General features: G+C 42.4%; 3 protein-coding genes across 15 annotated transcripts in view; 2 read left to right on the forward strand and 1 right to left on the reverse strand.

Annotated features, from left to right (window-relative positions):
- The window catches only part of CTNNBIP1 (catenin beta interacting protein 1), a 92,142-nt gene extending 89,420 nt beyond the window's left edge, over nucleotides 1-2,722 (forward strand). Inside the window, exon 9 of the mRNA XM_080563709.1 lies at nucleotides 1,937-2,722. The gene's annotated coding sequence lies outside the window, so the exon portion shown is untranslated. The remainder of the gene's footprint in view (nucleotides 1-1,936) is intronic.
- Nucleotides 1-2,722, forward strand: part of CLSTN1 (calsyntenin 1) — a 55,451-nt gene extending 52,729 nt beyond the window's left edge. For all 8 annotated transcript variants that reach the window (XM_080563678.1, XM_080563682.1, XM_080563680.1 and 5 more), the window contains one exon: nucleotides 74-2,722. In XM_080563678.1, coding sequence (XP_080419804.1) covers nucleotides 74-268 — 195 coding nt within the window. In that variant the 3' untranslated portion in view covers nucleotides 269-2,722. The remainder of the gene's footprint in view (nucleotides 1-73) is intronic.
- The window catches only part of PIK3CD (phosphatidylinositol-4,5-bisphosphate 3-kinase catalytic subunit delta), a 48,977-nt gene continuing 29,698 nt past the window's right edge, over nucleotides 1,153-20,431 (reverse strand). For 5 of the 6 annotated variants that reach the window (XM_080563675.1, XM_080563674.1, XM_080563673.1 and 2 more), the window contains 15 exons: nucleotides 18,117-18,213; nucleotides 17,575-17,705; nucleotides 16,607-16,666; nucleotides 16,226-16,393; nucleotides 15,403-15,524; nucleotides 15,096-15,239; nucleotides 14,331-14,430; nucleotides 13,273-13,451; nucleotides 12,957-13,066; nucleotides 12,271-12,349; nucleotides 11,289-11,456; nucleotides 10,401-10,524; nucleotides 8,573-8,718; nucleotides 7,849-7,981; nucleotides 1,153-7,244 (listed from right to left, as the gene is read on the reverse strand). In XM_080563675.1, the coding sequence (XP_080419801.1) occupies nucleotides 7,107-7,244; nucleotides 7,849-7,981; nucleotides 8,573-8,718; nucleotides 10,401-10,524; nucleotides 11,289-11,456; nucleotides 12,271-12,349; nucleotides 12,957-13,066; nucleotides 13,273-13,451; nucleotides 14,331-14,430; nucleotides 15,096-15,239; nucleotides 15,403-15,524; nucleotides 16,226-16,393; nucleotides 16,607-16,666; nucleotides 17,575-17,705; nucleotides 18,117-18,213 (1,899 nt within the window). In that variant the 3' untranslated portion in view covers nucleotides 1,153-7,106. The remainder of the gene's footprint in view (nucleotides 7,245-7,848; nucleotides 7,982-8,572; nucleotides 8,719-10,400; nucleotides 10,525-11,288; nucleotides 11,457-12,270; nucleotides 12,350-12,956; nucleotides 13,067-13,272; nucleotides 13,452-14,330; nucleotides 14,431-15,095; nucleotides 15,240-15,402; nucleotides 15,525-16,225; nucleotides 16,394-16,606; nucleotides 16,667-17,574; nucleotides 17,706-18,116; nucleotides 18,214-20,431) is intronic. The other variant, XR_013941308.1, reaches the window with a different exon arrangement.

Genomic DNA, 20,431 nt, shown 5'->3' on the forward strand with positions numbered 1-20,431 from the left:
TTTGTGCCCAATCCAAAAGAATAAAGGGAATTTTGGCTAGTATGATATCAACAGCCGATTTCTATCTTAACAGACTTACGAGGATCAACACAGCAGTGAAGAAGAGGAGGAGGAAGAGGAGGAAGAAAGTGAAGATGGAGAAGAAGATGACATCACTAGTGCAGAGTCTGAAAGTAGTGAGGAAGAGGAAGGAGAGCAGGAGGAGGACCAACAGAATGTTAATAGACAGCAACAGCTGGAATGGGATGACTCTACCCTCAGTTATTGATTCTAGCTGTTCCCTTTGTCTTTCTTTCTGCTCTAGAAGACTCCACTGTAATACACTCCATTGTTCCCAAGGATTCATGGTGTTTAAAAAAAAAAAAAATCATTCTGGCCAGTAGATTCAACCAACACACATCCCAGTGTTTGTGTTATGTCGGCTAGTTCCTGATGCTGTTTCTAGAATTGTAGTTAGCACCTCTTTTCCCTCAGCCATGCCTCAGTGACTGGATTTTTTTACACTATGTGAGGAACCACCTTGCACTTTTTCTTCATGTCATCTCAGCTAAGTGACTCTGCAGATCTGTAGCCATTGCACATGAATTTCTGAACTTTTTTTGCTCTGTGAAACAAATATGGCTTTGTTCCTTTTTGTCTTTCTGAAAGATACAAAGATTGCTTGTTGACAAAGGGTAAAGCTGATCATTTCAGCCTGTTGATTTCTTTTAATTTTTTCCCAAATTAGTGCATGTGTAAAGTGGCAGAATGAGGTTAATATGTAGAAGATTAACAGACTTTTTAATATTTTGTAAATATATTGGAATTATGTAATTATGTCATTTGTGGTAGTGAAAACAGGGATTGGGGTATAAAACATGCTAAAGTAAAAAAAAATCATGAAGCATGAAGTAATACAAGTCTCATACTACTGCAGCAGGAGCACGGGCACAGTTTTCTAGTGTAGATGTTTCAGTAAAACAGTGTCATTGGCCTTGACTGCCGTGTTCACTCATGCCCCACTCTGGTTTTTCTTTTTTGTTTTTCTTCTTTTCCTCCAATCCTTTGTTTTTGCAGAGGGAACAGACAAGCTTGTGAGAAACTGTAAAGGCTCTTTGGAACCTGTGCAGAGGTTCAGCTGCCCAACTGCCCTGCCTAATACAGTTTGTTGGGTTTATTTTATTTTATTTTTTCCGGTAAAGTTTTAGCATAAGGGCTGTTTAAGTTATTGGGAGAAAAACACTACTTGGATGGTGGACAAATGAGTGTGCTGGTGCTGTGGTGTGCTGCCACAGCACCTACTAATTACAGTGAGGCTGCCTGTAGTACAATGATGGTCTGTTCATCTTGCTGGCAGGACAGATTGTTTGTTTAGTTGATTGATTGTTACATTGGTAACTGAAGCTGGAAAGCCTGAGACCTGTGTACCTGCGCACCTTGGCTACCAGTCTACATAGATAGGTTTTTAGTTTATTTGACTGTTCAGTTTTTCGCATTTGGGAATGGGAGGGTTTGGGGCATAGCTGATACCATTTCTATTAACCACACTCCTGCTCATTCCCTGTAGCTCCTTGTACAGTAACTTGGACTGTTGGTGTATTAAGCCTTTGTTTACACTTAGTAATTGTGTTTTCCTGCTGGTGAAACTATAGCATAAATTATCCAACCAGAAAACCTTGGGAATCACATTAATATTATTCCAAGTCATGGCTAATTTTGGTTGTTTCCGATCAAAGTTCTAACTTGGAATTGCAAAGGACTTTTTTAAAGAACTGACTGAAAGGTACGAAAAGTAAGTTATGACCCCATGGTGGAGAGTGCTAGTTTTTTCGTAAGGCAGGTCTTATTCATTTAACTGTATTTGTCCTATGCAGAGCCTTGAATAATGAATATCTGCTTACTTGATTATTTTATGTTTGGAGGTGGATTAAAGAGTAACTTGTTTTGCTTGTAACAGGAAACTAGGACTCCATTCACTCCTCAGCACGGTAAGCAAAGTTTCAGTTTTTGATCTTGTACGTAATCTGCCTGTGTTCTAGATGCACAGACCATGCATGTGATAGCAGGTTAGTTAGTGGCTGACAGTACACAGCAGGGAAATGTTGCACTGGATAAGCCTGCTAGAGGAGCAACAAGCAAGCCAAAAGGTGGGAAAGGAGTGGGAGAAAAAGGGTCATAATTTAAAAAAAGATAAAGATTGATCCAAATGTGTTCTGTAGTTTTGATTTTTTCAGAGCAGACCTATTCTCACCTAGTGCACATCTTGCCTCCTGATGTGTGTAATGGGATCTAATGGTGGGTTTTATCCGGTGGTAACACTTGACTCTGTGGAGTGCCTTTTACAATAATAGATGGACCTGGAAGCAGGGGAGAGAACCCACACAACTAGCTTACCGTTTTTTTGTTTTTTTTTTTAATGTAAAATTTTAGATTTCTAAAATGGGGAAATGGTTTTGACTACTTATGTGGTAATATAACTGCTAGTTTTAAGTAAACTGGGAAACTTTTAACTTATGTCTGACAGTTGTCCTGTGTTAATGTGTAGAAGACTTATCCTTCCATATACTGTCACTGTAGCTGCTGTATTTTAGACTAAAACTGATCATGACTTAATGGTAATACTGAAAGGTTGTAAACGTCTTGATGCAGTTTGTAGCCACTGTGGGTATAACTTTCAGATGTGTATATTGGTAACAGGTCAGTTTGGAAAGTCTATAAGCTACAATAAATTTCTGGTTCTAAAGGTTGTTTGCATTTATTTCTTAATGAAGTTGGGTCAAGTTACATTAACTGTGTGTTAGTTTGCCTAGTAGTAGAGTCCAGTTTTATTTTCATTGATCTTTGAAGCACAGAAGGACTGGGGCATCGTGGTGTACAATTTAATCTTTTTTTTATTTTTTGACGTACAAAACATGTACCAAAAACAACTGAAAAGTTAAACATGTAAACATTCTCTTGTTACAGAACCATGGTTTGACTTAAAAAAATACTTTTTTTAAAGGCAACAGAATAAGCACAGTCTGTTTGTACAGTTAAAAAAAATCACAAAAACATCTCTAAATAAATAGAAGTAGAAAGGGGTATCACTTTGAGCATATTTATAAAATCAGAAGTTACTTATTTACAGTGAAATGTAACATTTTTCAAAGTAATTTTAAGTTTTAATCTTCGGTACAATTCAACTTGCTGGGAAGTATCAGGTGAGCTGCTGTTTTGTCAATTTTGTCAACAAAAGCCTCTTTGCTGACCCAATACAGCCATCGGAATTTCATTAAAGGCTATTCCAGTGGAGTACAAGGGAGGAAGTCCACTCACTGACTCATGGACGTTCTTACTTGTAGGTAAGTCAACTTTCTAGACTACAAAACCTACCTAAAACTGTGCTGAACTGAGAAACACCTTTGGAATTGCTCAGTTCTAGCAGTTTACGCTGATACAACTTTGTTTTATTGCACTTGTACGATTGAAGGACAGATGACATGAGCCACTGCTGCTTTGTACTTCTGTAAAAACAGGTATGAACTGCTGCGAGCCTGCGAACAGAGAACCTAAGAGTGACCAAGGAACCTGCTAGGTAAGACTGCCTTTCTACAATATGACAGATGGGATCCTGGATTTCAGCTGATGGCAGTGTAAGAGATTTGCATGTACATTTACAGATTTTTAGATTGTTCCCTTCCATTGTGATTGCAGTGCATCACAACTTGGATGTGGCCTAATTAAAAATGTGCCTGTGAAAGCACAGGCTCGCTGTCAGTTGTAATAGAGCATCTGACACATGGTAATCTGCTGCCCCGTGGAAATGTTTGCATTTGTCCAAGTCCTTAAGGTACTTGAATTTTTTAATTGGGTGTAAGAGAGATGAGCGTATCCCTACTGCTGCTTTGTGACACCTAAAACCCTTTTAGCCTGTGAAGCAAGAGGCTATACAACCTGGCACTGAAAAGTATCCTTATAATACTTAAAATATTAGCTAAAAACATGTCAGATAGATTACTCTCATAATTTGTTAAACAGTTCAGCTTTGTAATACTATATTTACAAATATAGATCCACTGCTTTAAGATTTAGTTTGAAACCTGAGACCACTGACTGCTGTTCAGTTCAAGAAAACAGTGAGGAATGTACTACACTTGGGAACCACATCAGTGAAAGCAGTTTATACTGTATGGCAGTATTCCTTTCACAGAGAACAAGTCAAAGACCATTTGAAGTTTCTTTTAGTCTAATCTCCAGAAGCAGCAGCAGTTCTAGAGTGTTGTCTCCAGTCAAGATAGGGTCAGTTTGTACGCATTTATCCGATGTTGATTTCGTAGTGTTCTAAGTCAAATACATAGCTATGGGCTGATACAAAGCCTGGCTTTAGGTTCTAGCTAAATAACTAGGGTCTGTAACATAGAGAAAGTACAGCACAACGGTTGCTTTTTGTAGCTGCAAACAAGCTTTCAATATTACTTAATACGCTGAAAAACTGTTAGAGAGGGTTGTGTAATAAATAATTTGGGTCAATTACAAGGGCACATACCGTTCTATCTTGAAATGTTCTGCCAAATCTCAGTTACATACAGCATCATTTGAAAGGTGTAATAAAAGGGGATCAGTGAGGATCGTGTCAAGTTAAAAGCAGTTGTCTGCTCTGTAACTGCTGCTTCTGGAAACAGGTGCTGTATGAGAAGCAACCTGGTTTATACCACATATATATATATAACAGTATAGAATAGACTTCATAGCATTAAAAGAAACCTTAAGTCCGTAAAACAATTTAAATGAGCCACAATGTTACATTTAATCAATCATCTGGTATCATCTGTTTGTATATAAAAGCAATGAAGAAAGGTGTTTTTTTTTTTAATTAAAGTTGTTTCATGCATACTAAACATCGTAATATCTACTTGTACTTTCTACAGAGGTAGAAGTTACTTTAAGGCAGTATATCTTTCATAAGCTGCATAACTAAGTTATGTTTGAACTTGTGCTTTTTAAAAAGCAATGGACTTAGCATTATCTGGAAGCATTTTGTTTGTTTTGAAGTACTAGGAGTACCTGGTTTTAAAAAGAGCTAAAAGTCAAGAATGAGTTGTACCTAGATGCTGGATGCAAAAACAATAATGAATCAAATTTACCCCATAATAGGGAAGATCTATTAAGAATAAACAGTTCAATTCAGCCTCTGTCTGAAACTGGCTGTTTTTGTGTAATTTTTGGGCAAAATAATTCAAACCAGGCATGGAAACTAAATTTATATGAGAGTAGACCATTGTTTGACAGTACTTGGATTTCTTGTCACTTAGGAAACACAATATGAAATGCCTGTATTTCACAGAATCACAGAATGTTAGGGATTGGAAGGGACCTTGAAAGATCATCTAGCATTGTTAAACCTAGTTAAGGGCGTACAATCAAAGATCTGATTCAGCTTTAGTGATGTCTTGAAAATGGAATGACTTTGTCATTCCTTAACAGGTAGGAATGATAGCACCTTCATAGGAACATGATGTTGTGGAGAACACAGGGAAATGGAAAGAAAGCACCTCAGGGAACTGCTAAAGGAAGGAGATACTAACCAGACTACTTCACTTATCTTCCAGCATGACCCATAGGCTGCAGCCTGCTTGATGCACCTCACTGTGCTCATGTGAGGCACAGAGGGACAGCAGTGGCTCTTGTTCATCTGTCCCTTTGCAACACCAGTGCTCAGAACTGCCCACCAGGTGAGGATGCTAGCTGGAAACAAAAATATGACACAGGAGTAGAAATACATGATTAACAACAGCACCTTGTGGGAGAGGAGATTCCACTTGGGAGAGAGACGTAGGCAGCAGTGAGAGCAGGAGAAGGCTGGAACAGTTTGTCCAGCTGTAGGTACCAGCACAGACGGCTGCACCTTGCTCTTTGGCTGCGCCACCCCATACAGACAGTCTTTGCACCCCAGCTCTAATAACAGACAAAAAGTCATGTACCTTAGTTGAGAGCAGGATGTATGTTGGAAAAGAACAAAGAACAAATTTGTAAGATGAATTGAGATGCAAGTTATTGTAAGTAATTTTTCAGTGTTAAACCCACTCATCTGGCACTCCTCTATCGTTACACAGGAAGGCAGACTGGCCAAATAACTTAAGCACAGAATGGTGCCATCTGTCCCAGCTGACACTGGATTACAGTGTTGTATCCTAGTGATTACGTAGGTGTAGGCCAGCGCCCTGCATGCATGCAGTAGAGGGAAGCCAGGTGGCAAACTAGCTCTAATGTACCCCAACAGGAGGTACATGTAGCAACCAATTACTTGCCAATTTTCAAAATGCAATCTTAATGTTTTCAGGCTTAAAAACAGAAAAAACACAGAAATCCAGGAGCGGCTTGAGGTTGAACTGAAGTCTGATTTAGGAAAGCAAACAAATGTACCTAACCCACATTAGGCTGACCCACGCCTGTTCTTGTGGCATTAGCTTTTAGACAGCAATAGGTGGACTCCAGTTCCATTTCAGAATGCTTTGGCTTCTGAAGCAGAGAGATAGTAATACAATAGTATGGATATTTTTCCCTGTCACACTGCAGAGTAAAACAATTCACCCAAGTAGGTTTCAGAGGTGATGTAGACTGACCTACCTTGCTGCACACTGCAACAGGCTAGAAGGAGTGATCACGTAGTGAGTTAAAGCCTCTGAGCTGTAATGGTAGGGGCCTACAAGAACAGCTATAATACAAGAGCTATAGGATAGTAGCTTTCCAGCGTTCAGCTGAATTGTCAAGAAAATAGACACGTTAGCCCACTTAATGACTTTAAAGGATGTTACGACAGCCTGAACTCTTCCATTAGAAGATGTATTTGAAGCTTAACAAGTTCTTAAGGATACAGTACATCTACCTACCTTTCACTGTGTGCAGTAATTTTATTGCCTCATGCCTGCCCCTTGTCCCCCAAAGATCTAGAGCAGGCATGATTAGGCAGCTGACGACAGTCCAACAATCTTCAGTCATGCAGAAAAGTGTGACCTCCGGGAATGCAGGTGAGGGATCTTGAACACAGCAACATTCATCAGTCTTTATAAAACAGTCTACAATGGCTGGATTCAGTGCAAGTGGCATTACATTCTCTCGGAGCAAGTGTGCAGCCTGACTCAGTTGCTCTACTGTCTGTTATCTTTGGATACGTTGTGTGCTAGCCAGTTCACTTTGGTTTTCCAGCTCTCTCGCAGGGCTTCATTAAACTTTAGTCTGAAGTGCTTTAGTGCCTCCTCGTCCGTTTTACCGAGAGCTAGGGAATCCTGAGGGTAAGAGACAGAAATCAGTGTAGCCTTACTGAAAGGGCAACTGAACAATTTAGCCAGGCAACTGGCTAAACTGCTAAAATATTTACTTGCTCAGAAATTACTCTACTGAAAGGAGCACTGTGTAGGGAACAAGTATCCAAATAATTGTTTTGAATGGTTACTATAGCTGCACATTTTTTCATTCTGATAAATAGATGCATCCTACTCTTAGCTTTTAGAATTAGGGAAGCATTATAATTTTTTTATTATTCTTGTACAAAGCTACTGTCTTTCAGATGGACAAAGCTAGGTTGTTATAATGTAAGAGGCAAGTTGAGAACAAGAAGTGATACTCCACCAAAAGAGTTCTGTGTGGTCTTAGCCTGCAAGCTGGTTCTACCAGGTACCTATTGCCTTTTGTGCTGAAGAATCTGATGAAATTCTTCCCTGAGCACCAGTACCTTGCATTTCTGACACCTGCATGTAAGTATTGGACATTTACTCATGGTTTTTGCAGTTCAGTTCCTTCAAAGAAACTTCCACTGTGACCTACAACTCTTCACAAAACTGCACGATCAGGTATTCATTTTCAACTGTATCCAGGCTCTGCTTTTCTTACCTTTAGATATTGAATGTCTTTAGAGCAGCTGAGTTCTGGCAGGCCAGCAGCTTTCATCAGTGCAAACAAGTGCAGGAAGAGAAGACCATGGCGCCTCAGAATCATATAGGCTTTTTCACAATAACCTCTGAATCTATTCAGAAAGGAAGGTGAGGCAATGCATTGAAGACTGCAAGATACACTATTTTATAAAGCAAGACTAGGTATTAGTCTGAGGCCTACTGTCTGCATTGATGACTAGCATGTCATTTCACCTTGTCTAAAACATTATTTATTTGCTTTACCTTGTTTGTGTATATTCAAATGGACTAGCTAATGTTTGTAAATTCCTCAGCTCTCCATTTAGCAAGAGCTAGGAATATCTGATTGCACTGGATTATCTAGTCCAGGGATGTACTCCCCACAGCCACAAACCTCAGTCCAAGAACCTGGACAAGGGACCACAGACTACAACAGTTGCAGATTCAAGTGCTACAGTCTCTATTTTGTGCAATGAGATTTGACAGCTACAAGGTAAGTGACTGACTACTTAACTTGGTCACTTTAAAAAGCCAGTTCAGAGCCATCTAATCTAGGCAAAGGGTAAGGGGTCATGCTTGAGCCTGTGTGCTCTGCCTGCACTGATGGATTTAACAGCTATAGGCTACGTACCACTGCTAGAAATAAATTGTGACAATTCAAAGCTTAAAAAGCTGAAGTCTAACACTTAACTGCTAACACTTACCTTTCAAACTTCTCATTGTTGTTAGTTTTTCCTTGTTGGATGACATGCACAAAGTCATAGGTTAAGATGAAAGGAACTCGTTCTCTATTAATACCAAATTTGGTTTTGAAGTTCCCCAAAAAGTGACCAAAATCAATATGGAACAGCTGGAAATAAGGAAAAAATTGTTTTCAGAATAGTACTTTTTAGCCAACCTCTCTTCATGGTTACTGTATTCAAAAGATACTGACCATAGGATTTTGGGAGGGAAAAAACTGACCTGTTCCATTGGGGACTGTTTTCCTTTGGGGAAAGAGGCAATATTTACTTGCCAAGATAGCCTCCAGTGTAATTGGAGGTGGGAGAGCACAGAAAAGGTACTTAGCTCTTTCGTACTTGGTATAGCTGGAAATACATTTTAAAAGCATTAGGGTGTCACTAGGAAGAGCAGAAAGACAACTAACTATGATGGGCTGGTGTCTTACCCCACCAGTGCAGTCTGCAGTCCCAGACTGTGGAAATAAGGCATCCTCTTGCTACAAAACATTATTTGTTCAGGTAAGGCTTTCCACCACAGCCACTTTTTTTTTTTTTTTTTTAAATACAAAGTACAGTGAAGTTGTTTCATCACCGGTGCAATGACGGGAAGGAAGATCATGTGCCAAACCTTGTGCATTATGGCGAATTTACAGAGCTACTGTAAACCCCAGAACATATACAAAACCCACGGCTGCATACCGCAGGGCATCAGCTCCCCCAGGTGGACAAACAGCTAAGTGGCCCCCTACTCTGCAGAAACAGCTTTGTAGGCTTCCTCCCCAACGCTTGTTTTTTTATATGGTGAGAAGAAGCAATCCTAGATAAGAGCTGCTGCTAATCACAGCCCAGGGAGAAAGGTTAGTGGCTAGTTAGTGAATGACGTGGTGGCTCTGTCCCTGCACTGATCCCAGAACAAAGGCGCTAGTAGGTTTTTATGACCATGACTGGTTGGATTTAGGGGAATAAGATGTAGCGATGGGGGATGTTACACAGAAACAATACAGGCAGGCAAACTGTTGCCAGGAGTCTCAAATGTCAGCAGCTAATTTCTTACTTTCAACCATTAACTAGCTGACTTTGCTGGATCTGTAGGAGACTAACCTTGCAGTGGCTAGCACAAGGTTGTTCAGGCGTTGTAAAATTCATGATTAAACAAGAGACACAGCTTATACTTTCCCCTCTACCAGAATATTACTAATGTAATTTAGTCCATGCTCTACTAGAAGAAGTATTTTCTTTTTTTTTCTAGTTTTGTCCTTTGTATTTCAAAGAGAAGATAATATAAACTCTAATAACTATTCTTGTACACTAGAGAAGTAAAGGAATTGGTACAGGTGAAATTAAAACCACACTGACCATATGCAACTGTTTAAGGAAAAAAATCTAGGAGAAAGACTATAAAAATATCATCTTGGGCAAGTAACGGAGGATCTTATCTAGCAACTGCAAGCGATTTGTAATTCTGCTGAAGCCAAGTAAGTCTTCAGACTGGTAAGTACAGTGCTCAGGTTTGGATCTGCAGACAGTTATAGGTCTGAGATGTATGAATTGTTCCACTGTGCTTTCAAAGTGGGTATTAACAGCAGCCTGATAAGATATTACATTGGCGGCTGCTGACACTTCCAGAAGCGTATTCAAATTATAAGACTGTATTTACCCTCTCAGTGATAGAAGCTATTGAGACTGGTTGTCCAGTCTGCCTCTGCTGGAAGGGGCGGTACATTCCTTAGCGGTAGGACTGCACTGGGATGTTTCTGTCCATTGCTAAGTAGCATTCGTGCCCCTCTCCAGCAGCAGCATAGCCCCTTACCTGGCCAGTTTCCCGGATCATGATGTTATCGCTGTGCCGGTCGCCTATCCCCAGCACGTATGTTGCCACGCAGTAGCCAGCACAGGACAGAGTGAACTCCTCTATAGCTTGTTCTAATGCATCACTAAAGAGGGTAAGAAAAAGATTGAAATGAAATTTTACTTTGAACAGCAGTACTTCACAGCTGGGAACGCTGCTGTTATAGCTTCCCCCATGCAGACGTGCAGGAGAAGGTAAGGGAATTATGTGCCTGAATTACACCTTCTGTAGCGTACTCCAGAGTCAGTATGCCCCTCCTCACTTCACAAAAACCAGCTGCAGTAAAAACTGTCCGTAATTGGAAAGGCCTGGGTAAGATTCTGTCCACAGTCTCAGCTAAAATGACTTGGTATTAACTCATTTCTAGGTCTCCACAGATCCAAAACACCACCTGGGGTTCTTGAATGATTCCTGCTAGCACCTTCGGAGTTTGAGCAGGGTAGGGCTGATATTTTCTACTTTCTATTTCTGTGCCTGCTAAACCCCCAAGCTGCACAGCTGCTTTGCTGTTTTCTTCTTTCACCTTCCAGTTTTGGCATTGCTCTTTCTCCTCCTTTTCCAGCTCTTACCACACTGACTACTTACTCAAGAAAGTAACAGGACTAAGGGGAAGGCCAAGCTTTGGATCCAGCCTGTGACAAGTGCTACCTTAAGCTATTGAAGGTCAAAAAAAGCTTGCAAACAGTAACCCAAATGCCTCCATTTCTGTTCAAGATCCCTATAATGCGTTCTAGTGCGCTATGCTGTGGAGCAGCCATGGCTATTGCAGGACAGCTTGGAAATACGTGTAACTGAAGGGGGAGGAAAAAACCAGTAAAGCACCACTGAGTAAAAGTCAAGCCCGCTTACCCTGGGTTCTTGGATTTTAGCCAGTTGAGCAGTGCATCCTTGTTGAAAGCTGCAGTGGCCACCATGTTGCTCTTGTTCAGCTGGATGTTAGCAATGGTATCTGAATGCATGACTACTTCTATCAGCCCAGTCTTGTCTCCTGTGGAGAGGCAGCCATAAGGGGTCATCCTGCAGAGATGAAAGAAACCCTTCCGCTGAAATATTGCCCACAATTGGGGTGTCTTGACTTTCAAGCTTTCCCTTGTCTCCCATATCAAAAGCATACTGGTAGAGGAAATTCCAACAGTACTTTCTGCCTATGTTTTATGTTTGGAATCAAGGAACATCCCACAGTTCTTCAGGGTGTTGAGCCAGCAGAAGTATTCCTAAGGGCCTACCTACCTTCACCTTATAGTGCTTCAGATGTGCTAAGGGCAGGTTGCAGCTGGGGTGCACAGAAGACAGAGCTACCAAGCACTGGTTTGGTACAGATAGCCTCCCAGCGACACATGCAGCATAACTAAGGCTTAATGGGAAATTGGTGAAAGAGCCTGATTTAAGCCCAATACCACTTACGTCCTAACTTAACAGCTGTGCAGTTCTGTTTCTAGCAGCAGCCCTGAACTTCAGGTCCAGTAACAACATACATCATCAACACCTGCTTGCTATCAGTGAATTTCCACAGCCTCTGCTCCTGGACTGTATTACAGTCCTCATACTTCTTTCCCTAAACCTTGCTGTGTGGGAACAGCTGCAGAGTGTTACTTAAAATAGAACTGCCTGCATCCCTTCTCCTTCACAGTTCATTTAGTTGGGAGACTCTGACGTCCCAGCTCTCTCTCCCACCTCTTGTTGCATTTCTACCCTCGGCACCATAAAACCTGACTAGCTGTTCACAGAATACTGGACAGACCTGGCAGAGACAAAACACGCTTGCAGGTAAAGCACTCTCACCACACCTGACCTACCACTGCAGCAGGCCAACAGGGAGCATGTTACTCACCTCAGGTCCAGGCCCTCCTGCTTCCACAGAACATCCATCAGCTGGATCATCTGCAGAGTCAGCATGTCCTGACGAAGATCTACACAGCATTACAAAGGAAGAAAGGGTTGTGAGTGCCTCCCATTTTCCCCTCTTGTTCTTTTGCAGTTGAACTTGCTCTGCCCCTGCAGGAGGTTGCTAGAGGGGGCCCTTGCCACGTTTGTCACTTGCTACATCTTGCTAGCAGAGAACATCATCACAGAGCAACGTTCAGTAGTTCAGGAATATTATAAAGTATTGTAGTGTAATCAGGTCTGAGTTAAGGGATCTAATGGAGATAAATGCTACCTCACTTTGCCAAAGCTCTTCCCATAGCAGACAACATAGTACTAAACTAGAAAACATCTCCCTGACACAACTGAGCAGGAGCAACTCTGACCCTACAAGGTTTGGACTGATGTAGCATTTCCAGACCTCACATTTTACTTTGCAAGGGTATCCAGCTATAAATAATTGGTACTACTTTGTTAAAGTTTTATGAAATACAGAGGAGAGTTTACTACATCTCCAGCTTACTGTCCAAAACCTCAAACACACTGATGGTCCTTATTGACAAAAAAATCTTAATGGTCCATTTTTAGGCCCATTCACCACAATAAATATGTAAGACTATTACGCCTATGAAAGCACATCCTTTAAAGACTTACCATCTCCATTTTTAAAAATGATACCCACTCCACCTCCACCTGTCTCTTCATTATTAAAAACAATCCATAAAGGTTTCATTTTGGAGTCCATAAAGGTGCACTGATCCACACTAGGGGAAATAAAAATACTACCATCAGTGTTTCTACCTATTAAAAAAGCAGCCGTCTAAACTGCAAATTCAACAGCACCCAGCATTGTTAACGACCATGTGCCACCCATGAGCAAAGAGGGCCTCAGAGTAACCACAAACCTGGCTCTCCTGCTGAGCAAAACCTGCAGCACAAAGGGAGGAAGAGCTGCAGCTATCTTGCTTACCAAACTTCAGCGAGGATAATGCTGGGATTCAGGGGAGACTGGAGGTGGGAAAGTGCTTCAAGATAAGTTTCCTGCTTCATGCACACATGCATCATCTCTTTGGTTTGAGGCTTGGTGGCCTTCTGAGAACTCACTTTAACAAAGTCATTCAGAGCTTTCATCTTGTTGAGTGCTTCTCCCTGCAAAGAAATAGAGACACGAAATAGGGTTAACAAATAGGAAGTACCTGGAGAAAGGTTTAAAAACTACAAAAATCCACTGTGCAATGCAAACATTGCTTGTATTGGTTACGTTCTCCTCAACTTGTAGCAGTTCACACATTACAACAAAATGAATTTTGTACTGTCTGCTTAAGGACACCTATAATCAGTTACGGATATTCTGCTGGGCACAAACGTATTGCAAGGTAATGATTGCTGTCCTAAATATCAGGGATGATGCACAGCATCAAGCACCAGAGGAAGGCATGAAGTGCACTGGCTAGAAGACATGAGGATGAGTCCTCTAGCCCCTGCCCTGTAAGGCTGTTGGGGAGTTCTGGTTATGCAAAAGCACCGCTTCAGCTTGCAAATGGAAGCAGCACTTGTTTGTGGGCACGTCTTAGCTCTGACTTCATGTATGCAGGAGTCCCTCACTTCTGAAGCGGTTGCAGTGAGCCTTGACAAATAATAAAAAAGAATTTTAAAGAGTGGGCAATGACCAGGATTACCTCCACATGGCAACTGAAGGAAAGACTGCACTGCTCCAAATCAGGCAGAGAATTTTGAGCAACGCCTACTAGATGACAATTCATTCAACTCATCTAATAACAGCAGTCTGAACATTTCAAACCATTCTAGACACCTCTTGTAGTCTGGGATATGTACGGGTGAGTAAGAGATGAGCAAAGTCGCATGTGATGGGGGAACTCCAGGCTCATAATAGGATATGCCAAAAACAATATAGCAGTTGCAAGGCTCTTTTTGTATTACTGATAACTTTAAGTTGAAAAAACTAACAGCTGAGAACAAGCTCCAAGCAAGAGGGATGTCAACCTTATGGCTAAAAGCAATTTTTACCTGTTTCATCAAAACTTTTATATGATGGGTGCTGCCTCTGCAATATGCTTCCAGGATCAAGCCAAACCTCAAGGCAACTGCAGGGACATGCATTTCTGACCTAGAGGAAGAAGGGAGGTTAAAGCAAAACTGACTCACCACAGCGAGTGACTAATTCTCCCATTCATGCCAGAAAGAAGTGTGGAGAGAAAAACAAAACAAAACAAAACAAAAAAAAACACCCTCCCCAGAAGGTGCTGTGGAAAAAGTATTGCTTGAAGTGGTGAGACAGCTTTCTCAATGACTAAAAAGTTAACCACTCCTTTGAAAAGATTAGCTGAGGAGTAAGGACAGGTCAGAGCCTATGGCTCAGAGCTGCCAGGTAGCCAGGGATGTCCAAAGTAAATTTCAACTCCAGGCATGTAGATATACAGAGCCTAATCCAAACAAAACTCCTCCCCTCCCTGCCACCTGGGAAAACAAACAAACAAAACAATCCCAAACCAACCAAAAAATGTCACATCCTCATTGAATAAACCTCATTCAGTCTCTCAAGTAAAAAGCAGCAGTTCCTGGGGATTTGTAACCACAAGAAGAAAATCCCATTCATGCTCTAGCGAAAGACACTTAGGTAAAGGCCAGCTAATAGCCTTTACATAAATACCCTGGCATCTGCATCCACACATACAGACATGCTTGCTATTTTATTTCACAGTGCAATGAGGAATCCAGTAAATGCTCATCTCACTTTATTACTGAGCAAAAGCCTAAAACATTTGTTCTTACCTGAGATGCCAGAACAGGAAGTGGCCTATCTTACGGTTGGATAATGCCCTATCCAGCAAGAACTTGGTTAATTCACAGTCTAAGTAGGATTCATACTTGAGCACCTGGACAAGCTGCAGCAGGTATTGGAACAATTCGTGATCTCTGTGGACAGAAAGGCAAAATAAAAGACCACCTCATCTTTACTGCGATGAGTGTAGTTACAAAAACAGTATAGAAAGGACTGTCGGCCTTATTCACAGTCCTTATTAGCAACCCTAAACACATGTAGAAAGGGGCTCCACATCCCCTAACGCTGAACACTTACGTCAGCTTCTTTAATGAGTTGATAGCAAAGGAGCCAACGTAACGGTCAGGGAAGCTAAAATCCAGCAGCTCCAAGGCATTCAGGACAGGCAGCTCTGGCCAGGTCTGAAGCAGGGAAATCATCTGTAAGGGCAAAAAAAAGAGCAAAAAGGGAACAAGTTTTTTAAGACATTAAAAATTTACTGATAGAAAAGCAGATCCTTTGTGGGGCCAGGGGGAACCCTCTATCTCAGTCACTAAAGATGCCTCAGAGACAGCTTGCAGAAACCATGTCAAATACCGTCAATTTTTGGGAAAAGCACCGTTCTGCAGCATAACAATGTAGACTGAAAGGGGATCTTCAGAAGCTCCTATAAAAGCTCTTGAAGTGAGGAGGGATGAACAGCACAGACACCATTCCTGACATCTGAAGTTCTCAGTGCAAGAGCTTCACTGACACCCTTGCAGTAGCTTGTGGCTGGTCTCTGACTAGCAATTAAGAATATCCAATCCAGATCCTCTTTCTGGCTGTGAGATAATTTTTTCTTGCCTCCAGTTTCCTCCTTTCTAGAGGGAATAAGCACTACCTTGTTGGTCAGTAATGAGCCTGGGACAGCGCACAGAGCCAAAGCTCAACTCAGCTGGGTACCACTCAGCATACAAAGGTGTTCGCAGCAACTGGGACAGAACAGAAAATTTTGCTCAGCTCCAGTGATGCCAATCCTGCCTGCACAGGGGCACTGCCAAACATCCCTAGTTAAAGTGGCCTCTCGAACATAACAGAGGGATATAGACACTGAAAGATACACTACATGTGTCATGACCGCCAGCCCCAGCATCCTCACCTGGGCAACATCTTCATGCTTGTTCCATTTGGTGATGATAAGGAGCTTTGCCAAAGCTTGTGGGTACTGGTCACGGATATCATATCTCATCTTCCACACCAGGTCTTTCTCATGTTCATAGAGCTCAGTGTGGCTCCTCCGCTCCAGTATCTCCTTCAGTTGCAGCTTCTGCTCATGGGAATCACAGAAAAGAGCATACAGAGGGCTCAGCCTCAAGCCAAAGGGCTTGCTCAGCTCAGAGAAACCCTGTAGGACTGGGGAATGACCCAGGTTGGTGAAAAAAAGCTGTTTGTGGGCAAGATGGAAATACATGACTTGGTCTAAGAAACTAGGCTTGCTTGTAGCCTGTACATACCCAAACAGTTGATGCCAGAAACTCACCTCCTCTGGATCTTCTGGTGCAGCGCGGGGTGGTTCTCCATTCCTCCCCAGCTCCAGCAGCTAGAACACAAATACAGAGTCCTCATTTCTTAATTCCACCTTGCCATCACTTCAGGCATTTCTGCTGCATTAGAGACCAGTCACTTGCTACCTTTGGAGAAGGGGATCACCCCTCACAGCCCAGGTGTAGGTAATGTACTCAGTGGAACCTCTGCTCAGAGGTGTAGCCTAATGGCCCATGGTGCCCTTTCCCCAGTAGGGATGAGAATCAAGGGATGAGTTCTTCCTCCAAGGACAGCACAACTGCACACCCACATGGTCCATGTATGGGGCGCTGGGTCACTGAACTCCAGGCTACCACAAGCCACTCCAGGTTCCTACAACTGGCATGTGCTTGCCAAAGAGACAGCACTGCCCAAGGCGCCTTGCATGCTGGCACAATCTGTTAAAGCTTCTGAGCCAGAACGTGCATCATGGATGAGAATGTGTGTATGTCCCTGGCAGAGCAGATCTCCTTCTTTCCTGCAATAGGCACATTTCTTCTTCCACATTAAAAGTCTGGCCAGTTGCAGTGACAGATGGAAAATTCTCATACCACACAGTATGTTATCGTTCTGTGCTGAAAGGGAGGGAGCTATCTCCTTTCACTCATTTCCCCTTATTCCTCTTCTTTCCTATAGAGCCCAGTGCTGCCTGCAGTTTAAAGGCAGCTCAGTTAAACCCATTTGCAAACAAATGCTCATAGATGACAGTGTTGTACCTTAGTACTTCCTTTCAACTTGAAAAACTATTCAAAGGTCCAGTAGAGGTTAAGAGAAAAGGTCATTTTTTCAATTAACAATATCCATTCAATGAGTTTGTACCCGGTCTTTGTCAGCAGCCACCCAAGAGACAGTGATATTGCATGCTCCTGCACTAAAAAGCTAGGGTATTTCTGTGCCTCCCAAAAAAGCATCCATGTCCCCTACCTGCTCAAATGATGGGTAATACACAGGATGCGATGCAACGTTGGGGAAGCAGATGACCAAGGATGCTGCACTTTCTGTGTTGGGGTTGCATTGTACTGTGCCCATGGGGTTCAGAAGTTCGCCTTTCTCATCTGAAAAACAAAGTACATAACCCATGAATCCTGATCTTCCGAAGCTTTGGTCCAGAAAGCAGAGCACAGAATTGCTTCCAGCTCTGTCAGTGGTCATTCCATGGCCCTGAGCAGGTCGCTTCATTTTCCTGACCTCTCACAACCAAAATATACATGGTATCTGCAGGACAGCAGCAACCTCTTATGTCATGAGTGCAATGCCAGGTAAAATGAGGCCTTAATCTCGGCAGGGCTCTAGGTGCCATCACAATACAGAGTACGGTACAGGAACTGCTAGCACAGAGAGTTACTGCAGCACCAGTACGCCCTTCCTACAACCCCTTGGAAAGCAATGGAGGATTCAGGGCAGGTCCCATCTTTGTGGCGGGGGCTGAAGACACAGAAAAACACGGTAGCTAGCTCCTGACGTACCTGGAAAGGAGGACCACATGTGCAAGCAGCATTCCCCCGTTTTCAGCTGGTCCTTATAGTCGAAGAGCATGACATTCACCCAGGCGATGGGGCAGTCCTGGAAAGCAAAGAAAGAAACTTATCAGGGTGCTGTAATTGCAAAAGCTAAGGGAAGGGAAGAGCAGAACAAGAAAGAGATATCCCTATGCAAAGCAAATCCCTCACAATAGCCAGGGATAAAAAGTTCTTCCGAGTCAGCAAATTGCTAAGCAGAATGCTGCAGGCAGGTAGCTTTCCATTGCCGAGGGCACAGGCATCCCCTCAAAGAGCTGCTGGAAAGAATTCACCACCCCAAGTGGCGATGCCTGCTGCCTACCTTTTAAGTTCTCCTAAAATTCGAGTGTAAGAGAGCATCAAATTCAGATATTTACCAAAAGTTAGGGTCCTTTTTGTAATGCTGAATGGCACCAAACACTCCCCACAAATATGCTTAAAGCTTCATCACTCAATGTTTAGCAGAGCTGCAGATGTCCAATAAGTGTCCAATAAGAGTCCAATAAGGCCACACAACTCTACACTCAATGATATTTGAAGGAGCTGACTTTTATCCTTCCTATATTTCACAGCTTGAGGGGAGACCAAAGAGCCTCAATTTTGAAATGGGGAAGAGGCGGTTAACATGACCTGGGAAAATGATACAGAATGCTAAGTGTGTCTGATAACGGGAAGAAAGGGCTTGAATCCTTTGTACGGTAATGAACACTGTCTGTCTATAGATGACAAACTTTACCCCGCCAATCCCAACACAGCAGCAGTAAGAGGGGAAAAAAAAAAAAAAAGCACCCCAAAAAAACCTCCCAAAAGCCCAAATCAACCCAGTTACACAAGCCAGTCTCATTTCAGGGGTGAAGGACTCCAGCAGGTAAAGTGACTGGGACACGGTCAGGAAAGAGAATCCATCTCCGTGCTCCAACCCAGTTCCCCGCCACTAGAACCGACAGGCATATCCCATAAATGACCTAACATTTCCTGTGCTCGGGTTCCCCGAATGGAACAGCTGACTTCATTTAACAGTTTCAGCAAAACCAGCATTTCACCCAGCTGCTCAGAAAACACCAAGGCTTAAGTGAACACCGGCACAGAGACTGACTTGCAAAGAGGCTGCAAGGCAAAATTCTGGTGAGACAACCCACAAACCGTGTAATACTGAAAGGGATCCCCACTGAGGCATTTTCCTGTCCCACTGATACATTCTAGAGAATATATCTCTAGATCTCTCCAGAAGGGACACCAAAAGACTTGGTGGAGGTAACATAGTCAGCATTTTTCCCTAATGCAGCTAAATGAATCACTTCCAAGTGGCCTCTCACAAACCTTGGTGTCAATTTGATTAGACTCAGCATCTTCAGTAAAATCCTATTTGAGACATCAGCTTTCAGACCGGAGGGAAAAGCCAAACACAACATCACCACCAGTAATAACCTTTTCTAACAGACTAAATGAAATAGTCTAACAGACTAAATTTCTAACTAAATGACATCAAGTCACTGCACAGAGCCTGCCAGAACCCTAGGCAAGATTTTTGGTGGATAAAGTCCAGCAGAGCAACGATTCAGCATCTTGAGGACAGAAATATCTCCTGCATGACTTACAGAAACACCGAAAGCCAACCGGTGACATTAACACTCTGACTCACCCCAGCCAGGCTGCAGGCTCGCCTATTTTTGTGGTCGTAAATGATTTAGTTCTACCTATCTGCTGTGGACAGTCCACACAGACAAACAACACGCATGTAGTTAACCTCTGAGTACTATGAGCAAAAAGATAATTAATCTAATAAAAAATCAGAGTGCACTTTGAGTGGAACTTCCAGCTACCAATCGTTTCAAACGAGATCTGGACACCTCACTCAGAGCTGCAGCCTGAAGATGTGGACAACTCCCTTTCTACGAAGCTCAGCTCCAGTAAATACTGTGATTTCACATTAAAAGCTCACCTGAATGCAACCACTTTTCCTCATTACCAGAACAAACATGAACAACTCAGCTAACTGCACTGGTTTTGTTTTATCAAACAGAACAGCAAAATTTCCTTCTGACTGCTTCAAAACTGAAAATTGTTCCTGTGTGACCACAAAAACACAGACTGTGGATGAATCAGATATTCTGTTCAAGAAAAGCCTCCAGCAAGAGTTGGAGTTCTGCTATTCTTAAGTAAAAAAACAAACAATAAAAAGGTTGTTCCCTGTCTTGGCCTCAAAATGTTTCCAGCCTCAAGTCTCCAACCTGAAAGCTGGTCCATCAGGACTCCTGGGTTGCTCCCCAGATATTAATGCA

Source organism: Anser brachyrhynchus, assembly GCF_964034855.1.
Source record: "Anser brachyrhynchus genome assembly, chromosome: 21".
NCBI classification, from domain to species: domain Eukaryota; kingdom Metazoa; phylum Chordata; class Aves; order Anseriformes; family Anatidae; genus Anser; species Anser brachyrhynchus.